Below are 24,739 nucleotides of genomic sequence, written 5' to 3' on the forward strand. Positions count from 1 at the left end.
ATCGCAAAAAATTACACCATTTCTTTTCGAATGCGAGCCGAAATCGCATTAAAATTACGCCATTTCTCTTCTCATGTGTGCTGTTATGCAAATAAAACGGACCAAAACATGTTTCGTAGTGCTCTGTCTGCGATATCTTGAAACCAACTGCAGAGCTAAAATGATCGTCAGCGTGGCTTCGATCAACTCAGAGAAGGGACACAGCTGTCTGTTTTCGACTGCGCTTGCTCTCGATGCCTACGCTTTCTCTGGCGTGACATCGTTCCTCCCGACACTATGGGTGCTACGTTACTCACCGCACAAACTGCGTGTAACGTAATGTGCGAGCATAGAGCATGAGAGGCTTTCGAGCAGCAATTGTAGTGACTGCTCTGTGGGTGTATAGTTTAGCTGCAGTAACTGGCAATTCGTTGGCCCAGGTTGGATCCTTGCTGCTACCAACATTTTTTTCTATTTTATTTTATACTTAACATTGTTAAGCAATTGTTCGTAAATGCTGTCTTGTTGGTTTGAAACCTTTGTAAATATCGAATTATCAAAACAAAAGTCCCTATAATATTTCGCGTGAGTGGGCCAAACGAAAACGTAAGACGCTCTCTGAAGATTTACGCATAAAATACGAGGTTTTGAGCGCTGAAATCTCGGAATGGCATGGTAGCTGAGAAGTTGAGAGTGCGAAATCGCAGATTAGTGGGGGGCGAATCCTGCTGCTTCCACTATTTTTTCTTTATTTTTTATTAATTTCTTGTAATGAATATATATATGTAAAGTATGTGAGTGTTTTCAGAGAGCGTGGGACGAGGCTGTCCGATTTGGCTCGGACGATATGAACAGACGCAGGGAGATACCCCTTTCCAGTCCCTAGAATATTTCGCCTGAGTGGGCCAAACGAAAAAGTAAGACGCTCTCTAGATTTACGCATAGAATACGATTTAATTACGATTACTACTTCGTAAGGCAATATGCACATTCGTAAAATTTTGCACAAGCCGCCGCTTCGAATAATCTTTGTCAAAAATTTCCGAAAGTATTTTAAATTTGTTTATTTCCTTTCGTTTTATGAATAGGGCTAACTCTAAAAGCAGGGGGAAGTTCAGGACAAATTTTGTAATATCAAAATACAATCAGAATGCTAAATACAGAAAAGGTACATGAAGGCAAGTTTGCGACATTGACTACTGGTGTAAACACCTAAATAGATGAAGTCGTTAAAGTATATCAATATAGAATGAGATTTTCACTCTGCAGCGGAGTGTGCGCTGATATGAAACTTCCTGGCAGATTAAAACTGTGTGCCCGACCGAGACTCGAACTCGGGACCTTTGCCTTTCGCGGGCAAGTGCTCTACCAACTGAGCTACCGAAGCACGACTCACGGCCGGTACTCACAGCTTTTACTTCTGCCAGTACCTCGTCTCCTACCTTCCAAACTTTACAGAAGCTCTCCTGCGAGCCTTGCAGAACTAGCACTCCTGAGAGAAAGGATATTGCGGAGACATGGCTTAGCCACAGCCTGGGGGATGTTTCCAGAATGAGATTTTCACTCTGCAGCGGAGTGTGCGCTGATATGAAACTTCCTGGCAGATTAAAACTGTGTGCCCGACCGAGACTCGAACTCGGGACCTTTGCCTTTCGCAGGCAGGTGCTCTACCAACTGAGCTACCGAAGCACGACTCACGGCCGGTACTCACAGCTTTTACTTCTGCCAGTACCTCGTCTCCTACCTTCCAAACTTTACAGAAGCTCTCCTGCGAACCTTGCAGAACTAGCACTCCTGAAAGAAAGGATATTGCGGAGACATGGCTTAGCCACAGCCTGGGGGATGTTTGCAGAATGAGATTTTCACTCTGCAGCGGAGTGTGCGCTGATATGAAACTTCCTGGCAGATTAAAACTGTGTGCACGACCGAGACTCGAACTCGGGACCTTTGCCTTTCGCGGGCAAGTGCTCTACCAACTGAGCTACCGAAGCACGACTCACGGCCGGTACTCACAGCTTTTACTTCTGCCAGTACCTCGTCTCCTACCTTCCAAACTTTACAGAAGCTCTCCTGCGAGCCTTGCAGAACTAGCACTCCTGAGAGAAAGGATATTGCGGAGACATGGCTTAGCCACAGCCTGGGGGATGTTTCCAGAATGAGATTTTCACTCTGCAGCGGAGTGTGCGCTGATATGAAACTTCCTGGCAGATTAAAACTGTGTGCCCGACCGAGACTCGAACTCGGGACCTTTGCCTTTCGCAGGCAGGTGCTCTACCAACTGAGCTACCGAAGCACGACTCACGGCCGGTACTCACAGCTTTTACTTCTGCCAGTACCTCGTCTCCTACCTTCCAAACTTTACAGAAGCTCTCCTGCGAACCTTGCAGAACTAGCACTCCTGAAAGAAAGAAAGGATATTGCGGAGACATGGCTTAGCCACAGCCTGGGGGATGTTTCCAGAATGAGATTTTCACTCTGCAGCGGAGTGTGCGCTGATATGAAACTTCCTGGCAGATTAAAACTGTGTGCCCGACCGAGACTCGAACTCGGGACCTTTGCCTTTCGCGGGCAAGTGCTCTACCAACTGAGCTACCCAAGCACGACTCACGGCCGGTACTCACAGCTTTTACTTCTGCCAGTACCTCGTCTCCTACCTTCCAAACTTTACAGAAGCTCTCCTGCGAACCTTGCAGAACTAGCACTCCTGAAAGAAAGGATATTGCGGAGACATGGCTTAGCCACAGCCTGGGGGATGTTTGCAGAATGAGATTTTCACTCTGCAGCGGAGTGTGCGCTGATATGAAACTTCCTGGCAGATTAAAACTGTGTGCCCGACCGAGACTCGAACTCGGGACCTTTGCCTTTCGCGGGCAAGTGCTCTACCAACTGAGCTACCGAAGCACGACTCACGGCCGGTACTCACAGCTTTTACTTCTGCCAGTACCTCGTCTCCTACCTTCCAAACTTTACAGAAGCTCTCCTGCGAACCTTGCAGAACTAGCACTCCTGAAAGAAAGAAAGGATATTGCGGAGACATGGCTTAGCCACAGCCTGGGGGATGTTTCCAGAATGAGATTTTCACTCTGCAGCGGAGTGTGCGCTGATATGAAACTTCCTGGCAGATTAAAACTGTGTGCCCGACCGAGACTCGAACTCGGGACCTTTGCCTTTCGCGGGCAAGTGCTCTACCAACTGAGCTACCGAAGCACGACTCACGGCCGGTACTCACAGCTTTTACTTCTGCCAGTACCTCGTCTCCTACCTTCCAAACTTTACAGAAGCTCTCCTGCGAACCTTGCAGAACTAGCACTCTTGAAAGAAAGAAAGGATATTGCGGAGACATGGCTTAGCCACAGCCTGGGGGATGTTTCCAGAATGAGATTTTCACTCTGCAGCGGAGTGTGCGCTGATATGAAACTTCCTGGCAGATTAAAACTGTGTGCCCGACCGAGACTCGAACTCGGGACCTTTGCCTTTCGCGGGCAAGTGCTCTACCAACTGAGCTACCGAAGCACGACTCACGGCCGGTACTCACAGCTTTTACTTCTGCCAGTACCTCGTCTCCTACCTTCCAAACTTTACAGAAGCTCTCCTGGGAGCCTTGCAGAACTAGCACTCCTGAAAGAAAGGATATTGCGGAGACATGGCTTAGCCACAGCCTGGGGGATGTTTCCAGAATGAGATTTTCACTCTGCAGCGGAGTGTGCGCTGATATGAAACTTCCTGGCAGATTAAAACTGTGTGCCCGACCGAGACTCGAACTCGGGACCTTTGCCTTTCGCGGGCAAGTGCTCTACCAACTGAGCTACCCAAGCACGACTCACGGCCGGTACTCACAGCTTTTACTTCTGCCAGTACCTCGTCTCCTACCTTCCAAACTTTACAGAAGCTCTCCTGCGAACCTTGCAGAACTAGCACTCCTGAAAGAAAGAAAGGATATTGCGGAGACATGGCTTAGCCAAAGCCTGGGGGATGTTTCCAGAATGAGATTTTCACTCTGCAGCGGAGTGTGCGCTGATATGAAACTTCCTGGAAGATTAAAACTGTGTGCCCGACCGAGACTCGAACTCGGGACCTTTGCCTTTCGCGGGCAAGTGCTCTACCAACTGAGCTACCCAAGCACGACTCTCGCCCCGTCCTCGCAGCTTTACTTCTGCCAGTACCTCGTCTCCTACCTTCCAAACTTTACAGAAGCTTGTGCAACTACACTTAAAAACTAGAATGAGATTTTCATTCTGCAGCAGAGTGTGCGCTGATATGAAACTTCCTGCCATATTAAAGCTGTGTGCCGGACCGAGACTCGAACTCGGGACCTTTGCCTTTTGCGGGCAAGTGCTCTACCATTGAGCACTTGCCCACGAAAGGCAAAGGTCCCGAGTTCGAGTCTCGGTCGGGCACACAGTTTAATCTGCCAGGAAGTTTCATATCAGCGCACACTCCGCTGCAGAGTGAAAATCTCATTCTGGAAACATCCCCCAGGCTGTGGCTAAGCCATGTCTCCGCAATATCCTTTCTTTCAGGAGTGCTAGTTCTGCAAGGTTCGCAGGAGAGCTTCTGTAAAGTTTGGAAGGTAGGAGACGAGGTACTGGCAGAAGTAAAAGCTGTGAGTACCGGCCGTGAGTCGTGCTTCGGTAGCTCAGTTGGTAGAGCACTTGCCCGCGAAAGGCAAAGGTCCCGAGTTCGAGTCTCGGTCGGGCACACAGTTTTAATCTGCCAGGAAGTTTCATATCAGCGCACACTCCGCTGCAGAGTGAAAATCTCATTCTGGAAACATCCCCCAGGCTGTGGCTAAGCCATGTCTCCGCAATATCCTTTCTTTCAGGAGTGCTAGTTCTGCAAGGTTCGCAGGAGAGCTTCTGTAAAGTTTGGAAGGTAGGAGACGAGGTACTGGCAGAAGTAAAAGCTGTGAGTACCGGCCGTGAGTCGTGCTTCGGTAGCTCAGTTGGTAGAGCACTTGCCCGCGAAAGGCAAAGGTCCCGAGTTCGAGTCTCGGTCGGGCACACAGTTTTAATCTGCCAGGAAGTCTTATATCAATATATCACAGCAGATGGCATATACAGACAGCATGTAGAAAACACGAGTTATCTCAAGATCCATTCGTAACGGATGGCTCGTGAAACACTTGTAAACTCGGGATCCGTGCACAGTGTGTAAATCACCAGCCAGTGGGGTAGTATCTCTGACCACTTTTGCCGACTATTATACTGCAATCTCCATTATTTAGTAGGGATAACCACCACTCATCGATATTACTTCTACTAATTTTCATTCTCAGCGTCTTGACTACCTCTCTTTTCCTTTTTCATGGCTGGTTTTATAAAATCGCAATAAAAACTAATTAATTTTCTTGTAGACTTGAAAGCTTGTCTGTAATTTAGCGATGTGACCTTACATCCTTATGGAAATGTAATTGAAAAATTGCATGCAGACGTAAGGAAATAAACTGAGAATCCTTCGAAATTAAAAGTAAATATGATACCCAGTTTAGTTATCTGTTTGCCTTGCTTTAAGCAAAGAATAATTCATTTTCCACCGACAGTGTAATATGTCCACTTGTAGCCTTTAGCCCAGGTAGATTAAGCAGCCATTATCATCAATGATAACTGTTATTATTTCTTTTAGTGGTAGTTTAATAGCTATTATTCACTGTTAGTACATACTTGACTTGTTCGCAATTCAAACTTCAGAAACAATGCTTATATGAGCTCAATTGTCAGTCATCACTACGAGCTCTATCACCATACTAAATTTGGTGGCACTGTGATTAAGACACGGGATTTGAGAGCAGCAGGAATTTACATTAAGGGTTCAGTGATTTCACGAAATCTGTCAAATACAAGCATGGTTCCTTTGAAAAGGAAATGACCCAATTTCCTATCCAGTCCAATTCTAATCCAAGCTTGTGCTTTATCATCACTGACGGAACGCTAGACCCTACCTAGTCTTCCTTAATACGGACAATGCAGACTTACGTTTGGGTATTGTTTCCCTACTTTACGCTGTAGTTATACTTGGTTCTTCGCCATAACCATCATCACCATTACCCATTATTGCTTTCTTTAGTCCTCATTAGCATATTATTATCGCTCCAAAAATCATATAGTGCACGTGTTTCTCTGTGCAGGCATGTACGACGGCGGTGAGCACACTCCGAAGTTGCTGCCATGTTCCCACACCGTATGCCTGCACTGCCTCTCACGCATTGCCGCATCACAGACGCGTGATACAGGTGCCTTTCGTTGCCCCATCTGTCGTGAATTGATTGCCATCCCACGGGGAGGTGTGAGCGCTTTGCCACCTTCTTTCCTCGTTAACCAGTTGCTCGACCTGATGAGCAGACAACGAAGGGAAGTCATTCCAAAATGCTCGGTGCACATTAACCAGGTAAGTGTTTGGTTCATTTGTGTGTATCAACCTATTTCATTTATCCCAAGAGTTCAGTGGATTTGTTTTGTTGATTATGTAGCATTAAGATATGACACAGTGAAGGAAATATGTAACATGTAATGTATAGAAATAGTCTTATGAATATTGTAACACTGTATGTTGAAATGTGACCTGGAATTAAGACATGGTTAAATGCTTTGTAGGAACTGTTGTTCTGCGAGACGTGTGATACTGTCTTTTGCACTCAGTGCACTGGAGGCAACCACAGTACAGCAGTAATGAACTGTGAACACACAATCATACCATTCTCAATAGCCATCAAGCGAATGTCTGAAATTCTGCTGTACAAGGCCAATGACTGCATATCAAAGGTTTGTTCTCTAACTTCTATACTATTTATGTACTACTCACACACACACACACACACACACACACACATACATACTGGCTCCTTAATTCTTTGATGGACAGGCATCATTGTAACTAACCACGTATGTACAGCCTTAGAAAGGACAAACAACACACTTCACAGCTTACTGCTCAGAGGTGATCGTTCTCTAAACCAACGAAACATTATTTTTGGCTAAAGTTTCACTAAGTGACAGGAGAATCACCACACCATACTTCTGCCACATATTTACATGAGCTGATTTTCAGTACACAGGTATTGTTGTTCTTGGAAATGTCATGTATTGCTTCATATAAAACGTCAATATACAAGTGTTTCCTGCAATTGCTTATATTCTCAGATGCTAACGTTCCAAAAATGTAGTAGGAATATTATTTTTATTTAAATACAATTTTTTATACTTTAGACAACTTTGTGTAGTTATTCGCACTAACCACCATGATTCTGTTGTATGCAGTATATCCAGCCAAAAAAGGATGACAGAAGAGGAATGTTACTAAATAATATGTGATCAAATTCCTTCTAGTGACAACAGCATTGGCAGTGTTGAACATAACCCAACATTCATGTGTCATGCATGTCAGCGTCAACAATATCTCCGCATTTGGAAGAGAAAGTTGATGAGTGAAATTTCGGTAAGATTCCGCCGCAACGTACATAGGAAGTAACGATCACCATAACAAAGTATGGGAAATCAAGGCTCGCACGGAAAGATATGATGATCGTTTTTTCCGCGCGCTGTACAATATTGGAATAATAGAGAATTATTGTGATGTTGGTTCTATGAACCTCTGCCAGGTACTTAAATGTGATTTTCAGAGTATCCATGTAGACGTAGATGTACATGTTAGCCCCTCACTTCCACATTCTGTGATGAGGCGTGGATGTCTAACACATAGTTGCCTACTCATCGTTCCACCATCCTTACACCACTTTCCGCAGGTGCTCACAACGAACACGAGCATCCTACAAGCTTCACTTTTCCGAGATGCTCATTCCAAGGTGCAGGAGCATAACAATCTGCACTTTGTCAGTGGATTTCCCCCTTTGCAGCTCAGAGTGGATTTGGGGTGCACATAAAAAAAGGTGATCATCATATGAGTGATTCTCTAATCAGCTTATAAATTTCATTGCTGTGTTGTGCGCCCGCAGTGCCACCAAGCAGCGTTCAGTCTCATGTAGGGTGGTCATCATAACATTTTGAATTAGTGTATGCACGTGCCTTTGCTGCATTAAATAACAAAAATGACACCCTTGGATTTCATCACCATTATTCACATGTTATTTGTACTCTAGAGTGTAATACTCACGTTCATGTACAACTCTTAAAAGATTTGTAGATAAATCTTCAGAGAACTTTTCTTTAGGATGATTTTGACAATTTATTAACCAATAATAGACCTAGATATCGATTACAAAATTTTCCAGTAGTGTCATTATCACTGAATTTGTTGTATGATGATCTGCTTGTGTAACAGTCATTCATTCTCCTTCAGCCATCTTGGGATTTTCTGACTCTCTTGGTAAGCGTTGTAAACTAAGAGTGTCCTCCTCCTCCTGCTCCTCCTTCAAATAATAGGATTGGTGACTTCACATGGCATGACAGACATTTATTTTCATAATATAAGGCAAAAACTTAAGGATGAAGCACACGTGGCCAAGCAGTGTTTCATGCATGATACTTTCTATTACATAAACAATAATACACATAATGAATTTTTCGAAATGACAGCATCTTAATTGGATAAAATTTCTATAAATTGATGGAACTTCTACCAACAGTTTACCTATTTACCACTATGACTGAGCTTTCCCTGTTCTAGTACGAGGAGAATCATGGAATGCTATGTCATCAACATAATGTTCACTGAAACATGAGAAATAATCTCTTCGATACTCACAACAAGTGCTGTTAAAGCAAAACTTAACCATTTGTGTTTCATTCACAATTCAGACCTTGCTTAACACAACTTTTTTTGTTCATTTTGCACTTAACCAAAAACATTTCTGTTTGCTCATGTTATGATCATGTATAAAGCATTTATTGTTGGAAGTGGCATGCTGTTTCCTTCCCCTGACCGATAAACTGACTTACCTAGCCAGTTATAAGGAGAACTACAGTTTGATGTGGATTACGAACCACATTTAAAAATAAATTTTCGCTAACAGTGGCATAGTTCCCCTAATCATCCATATTCTACAACCTTGTTTGATATATGAAACACACACACACACACACACACACACACACACACACACACACACACACACACTCCACCCACCCCTCTACTATTTTCATGTTTATATCACCATGGACTTTATTAACTTTTTTACCCTAGATGGGTACGAACAATAATTTACATATTTTAAATTAGATTCAGCTTTAAGACGTTACATTTATTATTTTAATGTGTGTTCTACAACAGGTGTGTAAAAATTCATCTAAACAACAACAAAAAATGGCATTAAATATAGTCTCCACAGCTAATCACCACTCACTAATGCATGACACATGAATGTTGGGTTATGTTCAACACTGCCAATGCTGTTGTCACTAGAAGGAATTTGATCACATATTATTTAGTAACATTCCTCTTCTGTCATCCTTTTTTGGCTTTTACAGAAGCTCGAAATTCAGCGTGGACTTCAATGCCAGATGCTTATAATAGTTTCCACAACGAAACTCTGTCTCGAAACCTAGCAGAAAATCCCAAGAGATTCTGGTCGTATTTGAAGTATGCTAGCGGCAAGATATATCAATGCCTTCTCTGCGCGATAACAATGGAGATACTATGGAAGACAGTGCTGCCAAAGCAGAGTAATTCAACACAGTTTCCGAAATTCCTTCACCAAAGACGACGAAGTAAACATTCCAGAATTCGAATCAAGAACAGATGCCAACATGAGTAACGTACAAGGGGATATCCTCGGGGTACTGAAGCAACTTAAATCACCTGTTTTTTTATTTGCACCCCAAATCCTGTATAATTTCAGTAACACTCTCTCCGCGGTTTTGCGATAATACAAACCGTGATGCCCCTCTTCGGACTTTCTTTCTCGATGTACTCCGTCAGACCTACCTGGTAAGGATCCCACATTGCGCAGCAGTATTCTAAAAGGTGACGGACAAGCGTGGTGTAGGCAGTCCCTTTAGTAGATCTGTTACATTTTCTAGATGTCCTACCAGTAAAACGCAGACTTTGGTTACCCTACCCCACAACATTTTGTATGCGTTCCTTCCAATTTAAGTTGTTCGTAATTGTAATTCCTAATTGTTTAATTGAACTTATGGCCTTTAGATTTGACTGATTAATCGTGTAACTGAAGTTTAATGAATAACTTCTAGCACTCTTCGTTGTTTAGGGTTAATTGTCAATTTTCACACCATACAGATATCGTTTCTAAATCGTTTTGCAATTTGTTTTTATCATCTGATGGCTTTACTAGCCGATAAACGACAGCTTCATCTGCGAACAACCTAAAACAACTGCCCAGATTGTCTCCAAAATCGTTTATATAGATAAAGAACAACGAAGGGCCTATAACACCACCTTGGGGAACACCAGAAATCACTTCTGTTTTACTCAATGACTTTCCGTCGATTACTACTTTCCGTTAATTACTACCTCTGACACGAAATCACGAATCCAGTCACATAACTGAGACTATTCCATAAGAACGCAATTTCGGTAGAATCGGCTTGTGTGGCATAATGTCAAAAGCCTTCTGGAAATCTAGATGTACAGAATGACTTCCCTTGTCAATAGCACTTAACACTTCGTGTGAGTAAAGAGCTAGTTGTGTCTAACAAGACCGATGTTGTCTAAATCCGTGTTGACTGTGTGTCACTAGACCGTTTCTTCGAGGTAAGTTATAATGTTCGAACATAATATATGTTCCAAAATCTTGCTGCATATCGACGTTATTGACATGGGCTTGTAATTTAGTGGATTACTCCTACTACCTGTCGCCGCCCGCAGTGGCCGTGCTGTTGTTCTATGCGCTAGTCTGGAACCGAGCGACCGCTACGGTCGCAGGTTCGAATCCTGCCTCGGGCATGGATGTATGTGATGTCCTTAGGTTAGTTAGATTTAATTAGTGCTAAGTTCTAAGCGACTGATGACCGCAGAAGTTAAGTCGCATAGTGCTCAGAGCCCAGCCTACATTTCTTGACTATAGGTTTGGCCTGTGCAAGTTTCCACTCTTTGGGCACAGATCTTTCGTCTAGCGAAGGGATATATATGATTGTTAAGTATGTAGCTCTTTTACCAGCATACTTTGAAAGGAACCTAACTGGTATACAGTCTGGACCGGAAGACTTGCTTTTAATAAGTGATTTAAGTTGCTTCAGTACCCCGAGGATATCCCCTTGTACGTTACTCATGTTGGCATCTGTTCTTGATTCGAATTCTGGAATGTTTACTTCGTCGTCTTTGGTGAAGGAATTTCGGAAACTGTGTTGAATTACTCTGCTTTGGCAGCACTGTCTTCCATAGTATCTCCATTGTTATCGCGCAGAGAAGGCATTGATATATCTTGCCGCTAGCATACTTCAAATACGACCAGAATCTCTTGGGATTTCATGCTAGGTTTCGAGACAGAGTTTCGTTGTGGAAACTATTATAAGCATCTGGCATTGAAGTCCACGCTAAATTTCGAGCTTCTGTAAAAGATCGCGAATCTTAGAGATTTGCGTCCGTTTAAGTTTGGCGTGCGTTTTTCGTTGCTTCTGCAAGCGTGTTCTGTGTATCAAGGAGGATTAGCTGTGTCGTATGTTAATTTGGTATAAATCTCTCTATTGTTGCCGATATTATTTCTTTGCATTCAAGCCACATCTGGTCTACACTTACATTGTTAATTTGGAAGGACTGGAGATTATCTCAGGAGTGCTTTTTTTTTTTTTTTTTTTTTTTTTTTTTTTTTAAATAGGAATATTTTTCGTTTATTTTTGGACGATTTTTGGATTACAGTATCCAATCTCGCCACGACAACACAGTGTTCACTAATCACTGTATGCGTTTTGATCCTCGTTATTAGCTCAATCTACATCTACATCCATACCTCGCAAGCCACCTGACGGTGTGTGGCGGAGGGTACCCTGAGTACCTCTATCGGTTCTCCCTTCTATTCCAGTCTCGTATTGTTCGCGGAAAGGATTGTCGGTATGCTTCTGTGTGGGCTCTAATCTCTCTGATTTTATCCTCATGGTCTCTTCGCGAGATATACGTAGGAGGGAGCAATATACTGCTTGACTCTTCGGAGAAGGTATGTTCTCGAAACTTTAACAAAAGCCCGTACCGAGCTACTGAGCGTCTCTCCTGCAGAGTCTTCCACTGGAGTTTATCTATCATCTCCGTAACGCTTTCGCGATTACTAAATGATCCTGTAACGAAGCGCGCCGCTCTCCGTTGGATCTTCTCTATCTCTTCTATCAACCCTATCTGGTACGGATCCCACACTGCTGAGCAGTATTCAAGCAGTGGGCGAACAAGCGTACTGTAACCTACTTCCTTTGTTTTCGGATCGCATTTCCTTAGGATTCTTCCAATGAATCTCAGTCCGGCATCTGCTTTACCGACGATCAACTTTATATGATCATTCCATTTTAAATCACTCCTAATGCGTACTCCCGGATAATTTATGGAATTAACTGCTTCTATTTGCTGACCTGCTATTTTGTAGCTAAATGATAAGGGATCTATCTTTCTATGTGTTCGCAGCACATTACGCTTGTCTACATTGAGATTCAATTGCCATTCCCTGCGCCATGCGTCATTTCGCTGCAGATCCTCCTGCATTTCAGTACAATTTTCCATTGTTACAACCTCTCGATACACCACAGCGTCATCTGCAAAAAGCCTCAGTGACTTCCGATGTCATCCACCAAGTCATTTATGTATATTGTGAATAGCAACGGTCCTATGACACTCCCCTGCGGCACACCTGAAATCACTCTTACTTCTGAAGACTTCTCTCCATTGAGAATGACATGCTGCGTTCTGTTATCTAGGAACTCCTCAATCCAATCACACAATTGGTCTGATAGTCCATTTGCTCTTACTTCGTTCATTAAACGACTGTGGGGAACTGTATCGAACGCCTTGCGAAAATCAAGAAACATGGCATCTATCTAGGAACCCGTGTCTATGGCCCTCTTAGTCTCGTGGATGAATAGCGCGAGCTGGGTTTCACACGATCGTCTTTTACGAAACCCATGCTCATTCCTACAGAGTAGATTTCTAATCTCCAGAAAAGTCATTATACTCAAACATAATACGTGATCCAAAATTCTACATCTGATCGACGTTAGAGGTATAGGTCTATAGTTCTGCACATCTGTTTGACGTCCCTTCTTGAAAACGGGGATGACCTATGCCCTTTTCCAATCCTTTGGAACGCTACGCTCTTCTAGAGACCTATGGTACACTGCTGCAAGAAGGGGGGCAAGTTCCTTCGCGTACTCTGTGTAAAATCGAACTGGTATCCCATCAGGTACGGCGGCCTTTCCTCTTTTGAGCGATTTTAATTGTTTCTCTATCCCTCTGTCGTCTATTTCGATATCTACCATTTTGTCGTCTGTGCGACAATCTAGAGAAGGAACTACAGTGCAGTCTTCCTCTGTGAAACAGCTTTGGAAAAAGACATTTAGTATTTCGGCCTTTAGTCTGTCATCCTCTGTTTCAGTACCATTTTGGTCACAGTGTGTCTGGACATTGTTTTGATCCACCTACCGCTTTGACACAAGACCAAAATTTCTTAGGATTTTCTGCCAAGTCAGTACATAGAACTTTACTTTCGAATTCATTGAACGCCTCTTGCATAGCCCTCCTCACACTACATTTCGCTTCGCGTAATTTTTGTTTGACTGCAAGTCTTGGCTATGTTTATGTTTGCTGTGAAGTTCCCTTTGCTTCCGCAGCAGCTTTCTAACTCGGTTGTTGTACCACGGTGGCTCTTTTCCATTTCTTACGATCTTGCTTGGCACATACTCATCTAACGCATATTGTACAATGGTTTTGAACTTTGTCCACTGATCCTCAACACTATCTGTACTTGAGACAAAACTTTTGTGTTGAGCCGTCAGGTACTCTGTAATCTGCTTTTTGTCACTTTTGCTAAACAGAAAAATCTTCCTACCTTTTTTAATATTTGTATTTACGACTGGAATCATCGATGCCGTAACCGCTTTATGATCGCTGATTCCATGTTCTGCGTTAACTGTTTCAAATAGTTCGGGTCTGTTTGTCACCAGGTCTAATATGTTATCGCCACGAGTCGGTTCTCTGTTTAACTGCTCAAGGTAGTTTTCAGATAAAGCACTTAAAAAAATTTCACTGGATTCTTTGTCCCTGCCACCCGTTATGAACGCTTGAGTCTCCCAGTCTATATCTGGCAAGTTAAAATCTCCTCCCAGAACAGTAACATGGTGGGGAAATCTACTCGAAATATTTTCCAAATTATCCTTCAGGTGCTCAGCCACAACAGCTGCTGAGCCAGGGGGCCTATGGAGACATTCAATTACCATGTCTGAGCCTGCTTTAACCGTGACCTTCACCCAAATCATTTCACATTTCGGATCTCCGTCAATTTCCTTCAATACTATTGCACTTCTTATCGCTATAAACACGCCTCCCCCTTCACTGTCCAGCCTGCCTCTGCGGTATACATTCCAATCTGAGTTTAGGATTTCATTACTGTTTACGTCTGGTTTCAGCCAACTTTCTGTCCCTAGTAGTATATGGGCGTTGTGACCGTTTATTAATGAGAGCAGTTTTGGGACCTTTCTATAGACGCTCCTGCAGTTTACTATGAGCACATCAATATTGTTATTCCCTGTTGCATTTTGCCTACTCCTACCTTGCCGCGTCTCAGGAGGCGTCTTGTCGGGCCTAGGGAGGGAATTCTCTAACCTAAAAAAACCCCATGTGCACCCCACACGTACTCCGCTTCCCTTGTAGCCGCTCCCGGCGTGTAGTGCACGCCTGACCTATTCAGGGGGCCCTACATTTCTCCACCCAATAGCGGAGGTCGAGAAATTTGCACCCCAGATCTCCGCAGAATCGACTGAGCCTCTGGTTTAAGCCTTCCACTCGGCTCCAAACTAGAGGACCGCGATCGGTTCTGGGAACGATACTACAAATAGTTAGCTCTGATTCCACCACACGAGCGAGGCTTTCCGCCTTCACCAATTCCGCCAACCACCTGTACGAACTGAGGATGACCTCTGAACCCAGACGGCAGGAGTCATTGGTGCCAACATGAGCAACAATTTGCAGTCGGGTGCACCCAGTGCTCTCTATCCCCTTGGGGAGAGGGTGGCTCAACCGCGCCCGGTACCCGAGAAGATGTCTCGACAGCAGGGACAGTGGGTGAAGCATGTAACACCTGGGGTGTACCATGCGACGCACCAGACTCCCCACTGCCGCTACACTCCGAGGCAGCAGCCTGAGGACGGCTGACCGCGGCCATCAACACGCTCAGCTGCTCGCGAACAGTGGCCAGCTCCTCCTGCGTCCGTACACAGCAGTCACACATCCTATCCATCCTAAGGAATCAATTTACTGAAGAGAGTTAATCAACTTTTAACTAGACTGCTAATTCACTAAAGGCGGCTGATTATTGACTAAACTGTGATTGCTAGCCACTTCTTGTAGAAAACAATGAAAATAGCACTACCTGTCTCTGGACTGTACTGAAAACAAACACTAGCACTACTGGCACTATGGTTGACTAAAGGGACTCTCTCTGACTGTATTCAAAACAAACACGAAATCTATGGAACACTATTAATAGCACTCGACAATTAAAGCTTCCTAAAAGCAAAAACACACGGAAGAAGAAGTGACAAGTAAGAAAAATATAGTTAATACTTAAGTTAAGGTAGCTCACTGCACAGCAGACGTGAAGCAGACGGCGGTTAGGAGTTGCTAAGAGTTAAAGTGTGTTTTCACAACCGTTTACTAGTAACGTGGGCACATGAATTAACTGCTCGTAATAATTTTCAGAGAACGCGTTTAGCACAATTTTGGATGCACAGATGCACAGCACCTGGACACAGGTGGATGGGGTAATGCCATGGGGGATAGTGAAATGGTTCAAATGGCTCTGAGCACTATGGGACTTAACAACTGAGGTCATCAGTCCCCTAGACTTAGAACTACTTAAACCTAACCAACCTAAGGACATCACACACATCGGTGCGCGAGGCAGGATTCGAACCAGCAACTGTTACAGCAGCGCGGTTCCGGACTGAAGCACCTAGAACCGCTCGGTCACAGCGGCCGGCGTGGGACAGTCATCTGGGTTTCTATGGGACCTGTGGTTATAACCAGGGGGGGGGGGGGGGGCGCCATGGCAGGTACCAATTTGGAAAAAAGCCAGTATTGGTTGACTTCCGCAGTTCCCTATCCCCCAGCATCTCTAACAAGGAGTGTCAAGTTAAGAGTTCACACACACACACACACACACACACACACACACACACACACACACACACACACACACACACACAAAATTAATATAAACTTCCTCCAAGGCATCTGGTAGCTTCAAGCACTTTTCAAAGGAACTCACCACGCGACAGCATTCTGACTTAGCTGGTGCCTGTCAGCCTTTATCGCACTTAGTTGCCGCATTCAACTTGGTTCTTGCAGTTTCTGGGGATTGTGATTGTTAGGAAAACAAATGGAATTGAGACATTTAATTTTTGTGATAAAAGCTAAGGATTCTTATGTGTTCCAACCATAATAATTCTATTTTTCAATTGTATTTGGATTATCAATATTACATTAACTTCACTAAAGTCAGAAGTCAGTCCCATATTCAGGAAATCAGGAGCGGGAGCAAATGAGGGAATCCTGCTTGTACACCTTAATGTTGTATTGTTAAGGCTGAAAGGGAAAGGAGAGGGTGAAATCCGATACAGGCACATAGTCTACTACTCTCAAATAGTACGGAGAGGACTGTGAAGCATATTAATGTTAGTGGTATTGAGAAACAGCTGAAATCCTTAAAATTGAACAAAGCTCGAGGGCCCGATGGAATCTGTCAAATTCTATACTGAAATTCCAGGTGAGTTAGCCCCTCTTCTAATTATAATCTATCGTAGATCCATTGAACAAAAAACCATGCCCAGTTCTTGGAAAAAGACACAGACTACACTGTCTACAAGAAGGTAGTGAGCTCAAACATAATGAGGTATCTTGAACAGAATGACCTCCACAGTGTAAACCAGCATGGATTCCGAAAACAACAATCATATGAAACACAACTTGACCTTTTCTCACAAAACATAGTGGATCAAGCCAGTGAGCTAGATGTTGTATTTCTTGATTTCCAAAAAGCATTTGACTCAGTACCACACTTACACTTATTGTCAAAAGTATGATCATATGGTGTATTAAGTGAAATTTGTGACTGGACTGAGAACTGTGCTAGGGAAGACACAGCATGTCGTCTTGGTTGGAGAGTCATCGTTAGATGTAGAAGTAACTTCTGGTGTGCCCCAGGGAAATGTGTTGGGACCCTTGCTGTTCATGTTGTATATTAATGACCTAGCATGCAATATTAAAAGTAAAATCAGGCTTTTTGTAGATGATCCAGGAATCTATAATGAAGTACTATCTGAAAGAAGCTGCATAAATATTCAGTCAGATCTTACTAAGATTTCAAAGTGGTGCACAGATTGGAAACTTGCGTTAACGTTCAGAACTAAAATTTTGCACTTCACAAAATGAAAAAAACCATAGTTCCTATGATTATAATATCAATTAGTCGCTACTGGAATTGGCCAAGTCATACAAACACCTAGTTGTAACACTTTGTAGGGATGTGAAATAGAATGACCACACAGTTTCAGTTTGAGTAAACCAGGTGGTAGACTTTGGTTTATAGGTAGAATACCGTGGAAGTGCAATCAGTCTACAAAGGATATTGCTTACAAATCACTCATACAGCCGGTTCTACAATATTGTTAGAGTGTGTGGGACCCATATCTGATAGGACTAACAGGGGATATTGACAATATACAGAGAAGGGCAGCATGAATGGTCATAGGTTTGTTTGATCCATTGGAGAGTATCACACAGGTATTGAAGGAACTGAACTGGAAGACTCTTGAAGATAGACTTAAAAATATCCCGAGAAAGTCTATTAACGAAATTTCAAGAACCAGCTTTAAATGATTACTCTAGGAATATACTACAACCCCCTATATATCGCTCACATAGGTGTTGTGAGGCATTCAAACAGTTACTCTTTCCATGTTCCATACACAAATGAAACAAGAAGAAATCCTAATAACTGGTACAATGGGACATACCTTCTGCCAAGCACCTTATGGTGGTCTGAAGAGTATAAATGTAATGTGGATGTAGACATAGTGATCTGTCCATTGGACAGGGTCATTATCAACATTCTAAATCTCTTGGGTGTGTCTTGGAGTGAGGCAGTGTGACAGGCATTTATGCAAAGCAACTTTATGCAGCCTTCTCCTTTTCCTCGGCAGCCAAATTTTTTGAGTTTTGAACATTTCTGTCACACCAACATTCCAACCAGCATTGGTATTAGCATTAGCATTAGCAATCTTGGCTGTTCAACATATCCTACACTTAATTAATAACAGATTGTTTATTGTGTAGGCTGCAGCAGTTATGTTGAATGGAAGAATAATGGGCAAGTGATGGGAATTAAGAACTGCAGAAAACCAGTCGTAAGATTGATGATCAAAATGGCAATGATACTTTTTGAAATTTTATGGGAAATACATTAGTGATGTTATGGAATCAAAAATAACAATAAAATGCTTTTAATTGTAATGCTTATATCCCTACAGATATGAATTAAGTTGCAGTTATATTGCTAAAGTATTATATATTGAATACAGCATAAGTTAGAAAAGTAATTAGTGCATTTACATAAATTGTTTGAGAAGTTAACATGTTCTTTGGTCATATTAAGTATCATCTCCAGACAAAAGATGTTAAATTGTTTCATTTGTTGCAGCTGTCGCAGGCTCAAGATGCTGTAAGGCAAGAACTTCAGAGGTTGGATTTGGCAGCAGAGCAGTGCCTCGATCAGGTGAACAGAACATTTGCTGATGTGGCTGCACAACTGGAATCTCGAAGGCAGGAAATGGTTACTGCAGTTAGAGATGCCTGTGAAGAGAAGCGACGTGTACTCGAGGAACAACTCGCTCTCATTGACGGGGAAAAGAACAAAGTCAGTGTTTCACGTTATTGCTTCTAATATAGTGCACTAAATGGATTATTAAATTGGTGATGTATCATTCTTTGTCTAATACTGTGCTTTACCTTTATCCCCTTAAATTCATCACAGGATTTCTGTCTGAGTGCAAAGGCAGGCTACTGATAAAAGTTCATTATCTTCCATAGCCAATGTTATTTTGAATAAAATAATTTTGGGTTTTAGGTTGCTTCACTACAAAACTAGAGCAATTAAGTTTCTTAGTAGCTCTAGTTTTATTACGATGCTGCCTGATCCCCAAAATAATTGCAACAAAAAAATAAAATAAAAAAACAAACTACAGAGTTCTGTGCTTCATCTTTCATATTAAGTTCTATCCAGGGTATATAATGTCCTTACCCTACAGTCACCATTTGATTTTAATTGGGTTACTGGGCATCATGTTTAGAGCATTTATGGCATGCCTCGTTTTATGCTCAAATCTTGGATACGTGATTACGTGGAAATGACAGTTGCAAAGCAAACAACTGAAAAAGGATAAATGAAACATGCAATTAAAAGCCAAAACTACTTATGTACGTTGGCTGATGTATCTTGTTCAACAAAAAACAATTTTGACAATATTATTTAGTTATGTGTTTTGTAGATTATTTGATCAATTGTGTTGTTGAAATATGGAATGAGTCAGTTTACTGAATACGTATCTGTGATTAGTATTAACATGAACAGAAATGTTATTCATTAGTCTTACTTGTGCAACTACACTTAAAAACTAGAATGAGATTTTCATTCTGCAGCAGAGTGTGCGCTGATATGAAACTTCCTGGCAGATTAAAACTGAGTGCCGGACCGAGACTCGAACTCGGGACCTTTGCCTTTCGTGGGCAAGTGCTCAATGGTAGAGTACTTGCCCGCAAAAGGCAAAGGTCCCGAGTTCGAGTCTCGGTCCGGCACACAGCTTTAATATGGCAGGAAGTTTCACTTAAAAACTAGTTTTATATTTTTTATTTTTGCAGGCTACAGTTCTTAAATAAAAATTAATCCATGGAATAAAAGGAGTTGTTCAGCAGAAATAGTTTAGTTTTAGGTTAGACTTAAATCTCACTTTGCTAGCTATGTTATTGGGCAAATGACAAAAATTTTCAGTTACTGCATACTGAATTCCTTTCTGACCATTAACAGCTTTAATAATGGGTAACAAAGGCAGTGACGTAGTGAAGTGGTGCCCGGGTCACAATACTTTATCGGGCCCCTTGCCCCCTCGGCACCTGGGATATGACATGCACTTTATTGTGTCCCCCCCAGAAACACATATAGTAATGTAATATATAGAATATAATAATAAATCTAAAAAAAAAAGATGATGAGACTTAGCAAACAAAAGTGCTGGCAGGTCGATAGACACACAAACAAACAAACACAAACATACACACAAAATTCAAGCTTTCGCAACCCAAGGTTGCTTCATCAGGAAAGAGGGAAGGAGAGGGAAAGACAAAAGGATGTGGGTTTTAAGGGAGAGGGTAAGGAGTCATTCCAATCCTGGGAGCGGAAAGACTTACCTTAGGGGGGAAAAAGGACAGGTATACACTCGCGCACACACACACACACACACACATATCCATCCGCACATCATATTTTCCCAAAAGTCTTGTATGTGTTGGAGACCGTGTGGTACCCTTCTGCAAGTGGCAGCTGGGGCATGATAGACTGCCTTGCACACTCTAACCCCCCCGCCCCCACCTACTGTGGCACAGAATAAAGATCATTTTTCCTCTAGTAGGTTTGGAGGTCATTGATCTTCTCAAATTGCTATGAATTATTTTAGATGAATTTTATTAGCGAATTTATATATTATGATAATGTAGCTGAAATGCCTAATTGCTTGAAGGTGTACCTACATGTCAACCACAGGTGAATGCCACATATTCTTACACTTTGCTTTTGCACTGTCAGTACTTCTTTTCTTTCCGAGTGATGAGTTAACCTAGAAAACTATCCCATAAGACACTACTGAGTGGAAATGCGCAAAATATGTCACATTATTTTTTTTTGTTTTGAAGTTTACCACATAAATAAAGAGCAAAAGTAACTGAGTTTAACTGTTCAAGCAGCTCAAATACTCTTCCTCCAGTTTAAGTTTTCATCAATATATACATCCTAAAATTTGGAACATCTCCCCTGCTTACCGACTTAAGTTTCATATGCTACATTAATTTTTGGTATGTCTGTCTGTTGAACAGAACTTAATATATTGTGTTTTCTCCAAATTTAAGGGATGTACATTTTCAGAGAACACTTTATACTTTAAAAAATATCACTGGCAATCTCTTCCGTAGCTCTCTCTCTCTCTCTCTAACTGGATTCGTTACAAAATTAGTGCTTTTTGCGAAAAGTACCAATGCTGCTTGATGAATCTTAATTGGAAAGTCATTTACATGAATTGAGGATAGAAGTGGACCCAAAATTGAACCCTGTGGGGCTCCCTTCACGGTTTCTCCCTAGTCACTAAAATTCTTTCTCCTACATTGCTGTTTGAATTATTCAGCACAACTTTGTGCAATCTACCTGTTAAATACAGTTCACACCAGTTGTGTGTAAAGCCATCAGTTCGATAAAACTTGTTTTCCTTAGAGTGTAATATTACCCACACAATCAAATGCCTTGAGAATGCCACAGAAGACACCAGCTGGCAATACTCAATTACTTAGGGCTTCTGATATTTTGTGATTGAATGCGTGAATATCATCCTCTATAGACCAATCCTTCCGGAATCCAAACTGTGATATGCTAAGTAAATTGTTTCAACTTAAATGTGAGGCTTATCTTGAGTACACTAGTTTTTCAAATATTTTGGGAAAAGGTGTCAGTAGGAAAATTGGACAGTAATTATTGAAGTCTTTCATATCACCTTTCTTATTAAGAGGTTTAACAATTGCATATTTTAATGTGTGGAAAAATCACTGTCTGTGAAGCATTACATACATCACTAAGGACATTACTTGTTAAGTTAAAACAACTCCTGAATTCTGTTTGAAACTACATCAACATGATATGAGCTTTTGTTTTTGAGGACTTTTATAGTTCTATTAATCTAAGTGACAAATATTGGTGTGTTAATAGTTGCTTGAAGTTTTGTGAAATATTATTTTTAAAATAGCTTTTTGCTTCTTCAACTGAATCATTTAATACTATTTTTGCTGTTACATTTAGAAAAAAATTCTTAAAAATACTTGCTACTTGTGAATTATCAGTTATAATGAGAACCGTCGAATGAGTATACATCAAAATAACGTCAGTTAAAAAAAAAACTTTTTTTTTTTTTTTTTTTTTTTAAATTACCATTTTACCTGTTTCGAGAAGAGGACTTAGTGTGTGACTGTTTGCCTTTATGTGTGTCCATCACCCACCTACAGTTTGTTAATAGTAGAGACAGTCTTAAATTAAAATCTCATCCATCAGGATTTTGCTATGTTACAGTGATCCAGCAGCACAATTTGATTGTGTTACGTCTTTGTAGTAATAGAATTATTATTATTATTATTATTATTATTATTATTATTGTAGTAGTAGTAGTAGTAGTAGTTACATTCTTTCTAGAAAGTAAAATTTGAAATCGTTGTAGTTAGTTCATAAAATCATTTTACTATAGTAACATGACTTACATGACATACACATACCTTTTTCGGTAATTATAAAATTTTTATGTTAACTGCTTCCTCTGTTGATTCTAGGTAGAAAAACGTCATACTAAATGAAAAGCATTATATTGGTTATGTTATACAGGATTAATTTATTGAGTTAACCACTTTTCAGCTTACAAGGCCATAATCAGACTATATAACTACCGTAGCCAAAGAAGTTGCAATGTTTGTAAACAACACTGGAAAAGACTTTAGTCATCTAGACTGTAGCATGGACGTATAGTACATGCCACCCTTGACTGAGTGGTGGTAATGCAATTTAAAACACAAAATGTTGTACAGTAAATGAATACAGTATAAAGGCAGTGAGCAGGAAAAACACGAACACCATACTCAAAATCTGAGCCTATATAACAGTTTACATAAAATAAACATACAAAATAAAATAAAGCAAAATTAGTACTTGACAAGTCTATTTCAAGCGGTGTTAAACATGGAAAGTGTGCAGAAACCAATTAAAAAGAATTAGCAGGTGTGACAACTGAGTATATGGAGTATACAGGCAATCACAACATATTAAAAATAAGTGAATACATAGAGGAAAAGTAGGAATATGAAGGAACAATGTGGAATGTGATGGAAAATGGAGGATTATGTGAAGTTCAGAAGAGGGGAAGTATTAAGTTGTATTTGGTAATTTAGGATTAAATCAGGAATGTGGGCATGAAAAAAGCATATTTACAGATTTTGAATCAAAGCTATTAACTAATATGAACCCAGTGCCTCCTAGAACGTATGGGCTTCCTAAACTACATAAGAAAGGTGTACCCATCGACCCAGTTGTACCATCATTCAGTGCTTCACCTTACAAACTGGCTAGGAAACTGGACACCTTAAATAAGAGCAAGTCTAAATTCAAATCAAAGCATGGTATTTCAAACTCAGTGGATCCTGTAAATAAAACACCTGTTTATCTCACACAGTGATAAATTAGAGTCCTCTGATGTCTCTAGTTTCTTTTCCAACATAACAGTAGGGGAATATGTTAATATCCTGACGGAGTTGACATACAGGTCTGATGTCAACCCTGAGGAATTGAATGACTCAACATGCTTAGCACAAAATTATTTCCAGTTCCAAGGGACACTGTATAAACAGTTAGATGGGTAGACAAGGGCGTCCATTCAGTTCACAATGGAGACTGGCAACAAAATCCATAAACCTTCCTGCATCTCACCATGACATCAATATGCAGACACATACTTTTAAAATATATAGAAAAAGTACAACTACAGACACAATAACACCTTCTTGGTTGCAACATCCAGTGACACACAAACATGAAGCTCTCCGCTAAATAATAATAATAGTAATAATAATAGTACTTTATACAATATCGAATGATTCATTGCGTATGTACAAACACAGCTTACAGTTCTTGATGCATAACACAATAATACATTCTTCTGAATATATCATTGTTTAACAAAATAATTATATTACAAATAAAATGGTTTGTTTAACAATATTTAATATTTTTTCAAAGCACTTATTCTGCATGTAAGTATGATATTCTTCTAATGTGTAAAAGGAATTTTGTAACAGGAATTTCCTTAGCTGAAATTTAAGCTTCATTGTGGGAAGGGTCGTTAACTGTAGTGGGCAGTTCACTGGCTAATTTTAAACCTGCATTGTGGACCCTTTTCATAGTGCTGTTCTGTGGTTGCTGATGTAATTTTTTTTTTATATCTGGTATTTTACTTATGCAAATCAGAACGAATGTTGGGCTGCAGCCTTTTAACAACTAATAAGGCTTTTAGGATGTACATGTTTACTATGGTTAGCAAACCAGTATTCGGAAACTAGCCATGGCATGAATCTTATAGATCTTTTTTGAAGTATTAACTGCTTATTTAAATTTGTTTTGGTGGTTCCTCCCCAAATTTCTATTCCATAATTCAGGTGAGAGGAAAATAAAGCATGGTATGCAGTCTTTGGAACAACAGTGTCTTTGCAGAACTTGCAAATCATATTAACTGCAAATATATTTGTAAACAACTTACATGCTAGAGTGTCAACATGTGTGTCCCATTTTAGATTGCTTTGAATTGTTAAA

At 41.1% G+C, this 24,739-nt stretch overlaps 1 protein-coding gene across 4 annotated transcripts in view; it reads left to right on the forward strand.

Annotated features, from left to right (window-relative positions):
- The window catches only part of LOC124605694 (tripartite motif-containing protein 2-like), a 423,009-nt gene that overhangs the window by 364,744 nt on the left and 33,526 nt on the right, over positions 1-24,739 (forward strand). For all 4 annotated transcript variants that reach the window (XM_047137554.1, XM_047137553.1, XM_047137555.1 and 1 more), the window contains exons 3-5: positions 6,104-6,363; positions 6,570-6,737; positions 18,779-18,994. In XM_047137554.1, coding sequence (XP_046993510.1) covers positions 6,104-6,363; positions 6,570-6,737; positions 18,779-18,994 — 644 coding nt within the window. The remainder of the gene's footprint in view (positions 1-6,103; positions 6,364-6,569; positions 6,738-18,778; positions 18,995-24,739) is intronic.

This window comes from Schistocerca americana, chromosome 3 (assembly GCF_021461395.2).
Source record: "Schistocerca americana isolate TAMUIC-IGC-003095 chromosome 3, iqSchAmer2.1, whole genome shotgun sequence".
Classification (NCBI taxonomy): Eukaryota; Metazoa; Arthropoda; class Insecta; order Orthoptera; family Acrididae; genus Schistocerca; species Schistocerca americana.